Raw genomic sequence first — 3,759 nt, 5'->3', positions numbered from 1 at the left:
TTTGTAACAAATTGGTCAAGGCAGTACTGCCATGTTAATTTTCCCGGTGAAAAAAACAGTCCTAAATTTAAACCTTAAATTAATTTAAAGTGCAGTAATTTGTTTAGTTTAACAAGTGTAGAGTGAGCTATGCTTTTGTTACAGTTGATTAGTACTACGATTGCTTTTGTCTTTCGAAAGGCCAATAAAGCGATTCATAGATAAATTAACTCGTTATGCTTTATCCTTGCATCCATGTGGTATGGGAATTCTACTGATACCATCTAAGTAATGAAGAGGGTAGAGTCATGAGTTACGACTAGAATAGATCAAGAGTGCTTGATCCATTTCTACGTAACAAAAACAAATCAGGTTAGTGAGAAAAACTTATATAACAATCAGGTTTAGAATATTTTCCTTTGTTAGTTGGCCCGTTGGCGGAAAGGACATCATATGATGCATTCATTGTTTGCCTAACACGGCTCTGATGTTAGTGGTTAAACAATTGCCCAATTGGACGGCTCACAGATTCCATTTTCTCTCTACTTTGTTTTGTTGGAATCTTAGTTATCTCCAATAGAATCGCATGTTTTTCCACTAAAAGACAGCCTCGTTATAAATCCTAGGCAACAAATGATACTATAAGCCAACATTGAATCTCCTTGAAAACTACAATCAACTTCAATTTTATCACACTTAACAAAGCACACTATATGGCTATACAAAATGAATCATTTATATACATGAAGTTTCTGGTTCAAATTAATACTGAATTGAGCAAAGGAAATTGCAAACCCTAATCTTTGAGACTTTGGCATGGCTCTACAAATTGAAGACCAATATGTTGAGTCACTTTCCTCCATGGGGCACAATCTAAGTGTCAAGAATTTCATTTGGTCCACAGAAGAATGGCCAGAAATTAACCATGATGACTTTGCAGATGCAGATGACATCCCTGTCATAAGTCTCCAAGGGGTTTTAGATGGGAGGAAAAACCCTAACTATGACAAGGTTTGCCAAGTCATGGTGAAGGCTTGTGAGAAGTGGGGGTTCTTCAAGCTAGTGGATCATGGGGTTGCTTTGGAGACGATAGAGAGTTTCATGGGGAGTTTAAATGGGCTTTTTGATCTTCCAATGGAGCAGAAGTTGAAGGGTGTTAGATCAGCTAGCTTACCACTGGGTTACTGTGCCACAAATCCTGATTATGGAAAAAATTTGCCTTGGGCAGAGATCTTGCAATTGCTCCAGTCCCCACAACAGGTAGTTGGATTTGCTACGAAGGTTTTTGGTGATCAACATCAGCCATTTAGGTAAGAATTTCATATCCTCTAAATACTTCAATTCCTGGTCACTGATTTTAGAACCATATTTATTGATGCTTCGGGATATTCCTGGCATGTGACAATACTAAGTGACACAATATACTCTAATTGGAAAATGATGTGTTTAAATTTTATGACAATCTTATATTTTCTACATGTCATCTTTCAAATGGGTTGTTTTGTCGTTAAACATTGTGTAGCAAGAAATATGGTTTTATTTTATTTATTTAACCCATCATATGGTTTTATTCATTGTGGTCAAATAGTTTTATTCATTGATCATAGTATAAAACTAATTCTAATCTTTGGAATATATGCATCAGCAAGGCCATGATTGACTACCTGAATGCATTAGACAATCTAGGAATGACCATTTTCGAGATGCTAGCTCATGGACTGGACCTTCCAGACGACTTTTTTAAAAAGCACTTTGAAGAGAAAGAGGCTACCATGATCAGGGTCAACAGATATCCACCTTGTCCTCTCCCGGAAAAATGTCTTGGGCTTGGGAGCCATTCAGACCCTCACACCTTAACCATATTGCTGCAAGATGATGTTGGTGGGCTTCAAGTTCTGATGGGTAACAACAAATGGATTGGTATCCGCCCTGTTCAAAATTCTTTCATCATCAATATTGGTGACACCCTTGAAGTAATTTCTCTCTCATATGCAATTGTGTATCATATACTTTGATTTAGTTTAAATACTATTGTTTTGTTGCCGATCGAACAAATGTTTATATTGCCAAATTGTGAATCTAGACCACACATTTTAATAGGTTTCAACATAACAAATGGTTCAAATTCACAGTTTGGTAGGAGGAAATTTCATTTCGTTTATAAATTTGTTTTCATTGCTGGCAGGCTTGGACTAATGGGAGGCTGCGGAGTGTAGTGCACAGAGCAGTGGTTAACAAGGAGAAGAATAGGCTATCAGCAGCATATTTCATGAGCCCTGGTAACTCTGCTCTCATTGAGTGCCCTCCTGAGCTAATGGACCCAAAAACCAACCCTAAAAAGTATCAGCCCTTCACTTGGGGAGATTTCAAAAAGGAACTTTTGGTACAAAAGAGGGTTGTTGGTAAAACTGCTCTAGAAAGATATCTAATATCTAAATGAAGAGCATATGTACTTCTAAGATTAATGCTAGAAAGTATCAAACTTTCATATTGTAAACCACTTCTCCAATAAAGATGGAATATTACCTATACAAATGGCCTCGCCTCCGTTACAAATATGGGTGCAACATAACCTAAAATTGTACGACGAATATCATTCTCGTTACGAATATCATTTTCAGTAATATGAAGCTTTTCCTAAATAATGTTTGTCAACGCAAAGTCAAAGCATGGAACTTTCAAAATTCTCATCAAAGATCAACATATATGACGCCAAACGGAAGTCTGTTTAATTAGCCAACAACTATGGAAGACTCACATACATGCAGAATAGATCTGTCAATTGTATGACTAAAACAGGAGATATATTATATATAAGGTCTTCTTCTTATATATTATATATAGACATTGTGGAATGTTCATCTTACAAATTAAAATCGTCAAACTTATCAACCAAATTATAATTAAAGACTAAGAATGATGAGGAATTTGGACCCTCAACCGCTTGGCTTGTACAAGTAATATAACGACTATAAATTTAATTGAGACTAGGTTTTGGTTACTGGGTTACAGCTAAGTTCTGCAGAGTGGATAGAACAATTCAACAGAGAAATAAACCTAGAATTAATTACATGACTTGGCCAAGTTGCTATGAACACTCAGCAAAACCTAGAATCCATTATTGTCTTGTTTCTTGCAGTACTGACCAAAACTGTGTCGGTTCAAATTCAATTAGCCATCATAAAAGAAAAGGAAGACTTTTATTGTTGTCCATACGTTTAACTCAAATGAACACATATTTTCCAGCTATAATCCAGTTACATGTGTATAACATTTGGGACACTTGCAAGTCTTTTTCTTTTACTCTCTCCATTTCATCAGCTTTTGACAATGTCAATATGTTCTGACACATACTTCATCTTTTCAACTGTTCTCACGAAGATAGTATGTGCATAACGAAAAGCTATAGTTTGTATTCGATATGCTACGTGATTGACGTGTACTCCCTATTATATGTTGATTTAAGTGTTAAGTTTCTGAAAAACGGGCCAATATCTCACCACTAGCAACACCGATATTGTTCTCAACTTAACCATTTACAAAGTCCAGTAAGTTTTATCACAAAATGCTTCAATGCTATTAGAAATGGAACCACTTATTATAAGTTGTATTTTATTTAGTCAATCATCCGATGTAAGACTTATATTCTTCAATATTAAATACATATACACGTAATAATATAAGTGAAACGTTGCCACATAGAACGGGATACCATGTGTGTGGTGCAACCATGGTCTTAAATATCGATAATATCCCCGATATTATCCCGATAATATCTGA

General features: G+C 35.7%; 1 protein-coding gene across 1 annotated transcript; it reads left to right on the top strand.

Moving 5' to 3' along the window:
* The first annotated feature begins 680 nt into the window (after positions 1-680).
* LOC110756403 (gibberellin 20 oxidase 1-like) lies at positions 681-2,538 on the top strand. Its single transcript, XM_021957836.2, has 3 exons — positions 681-1,289; positions 1,625-1,952; positions 2,165-2,538. The coding sequence occupies exons 1-3, from the start codon at positions 796-798 to the stop codon at positions 2,417-2,419; spliced, it is 1,077 nt and encodes a 358-aa protein (XP_021813528.1). The 5' UTR covers positions 681-795; the 3' UTR covers positions 2,420-2,538.
* The last annotated feature ends 1,221 nt before the right edge of the window (positions 2,539-3,759 follow it).

This window comes from Prunus avium, chromosome 5, assembly GCF_965620075.1.
Source record: "Prunus avium chromosome 5, drPruAviu1.hap1.1, whole genome shotgun sequence".
In the NCBI taxonomy this organism is placed as follows: domain Eukaryota; kingdom Viridiplantae; phylum Streptophyta; class Magnoliopsida; order Rosales; family Rosaceae; genus Prunus; species Prunus avium.
The sequence above is the reverse complement of the archived record's forward strand: the minus strand, read 5'-3'. Positions and strand labels throughout refer to the sequence as shown.

Excerpts from the sequence above, each read along its gene's own strand:
- LOC110756403 (XM_021957836.2), top strand. The coding sequence starts at position 796 with ATGGCTCTACAAATTGAAGACCAATATGTTGAGTCACTTTCCTCCATG. Across the intron at positions 1,290-1,624 it reads GATCAACATCAGCCATTTAG|CAAGGCCATGATTGACTACC; the intron begins GTAAGAATTTCA and ends TATATGCATCAG. Across the intron at positions 1,953-2,164 it reads ATATTGGTGACACCCTTGAA|GCTTGGACTAATGGGAGGCT; the intron begins GTAATTTCTCTC and ends CATTGCTGGCAG.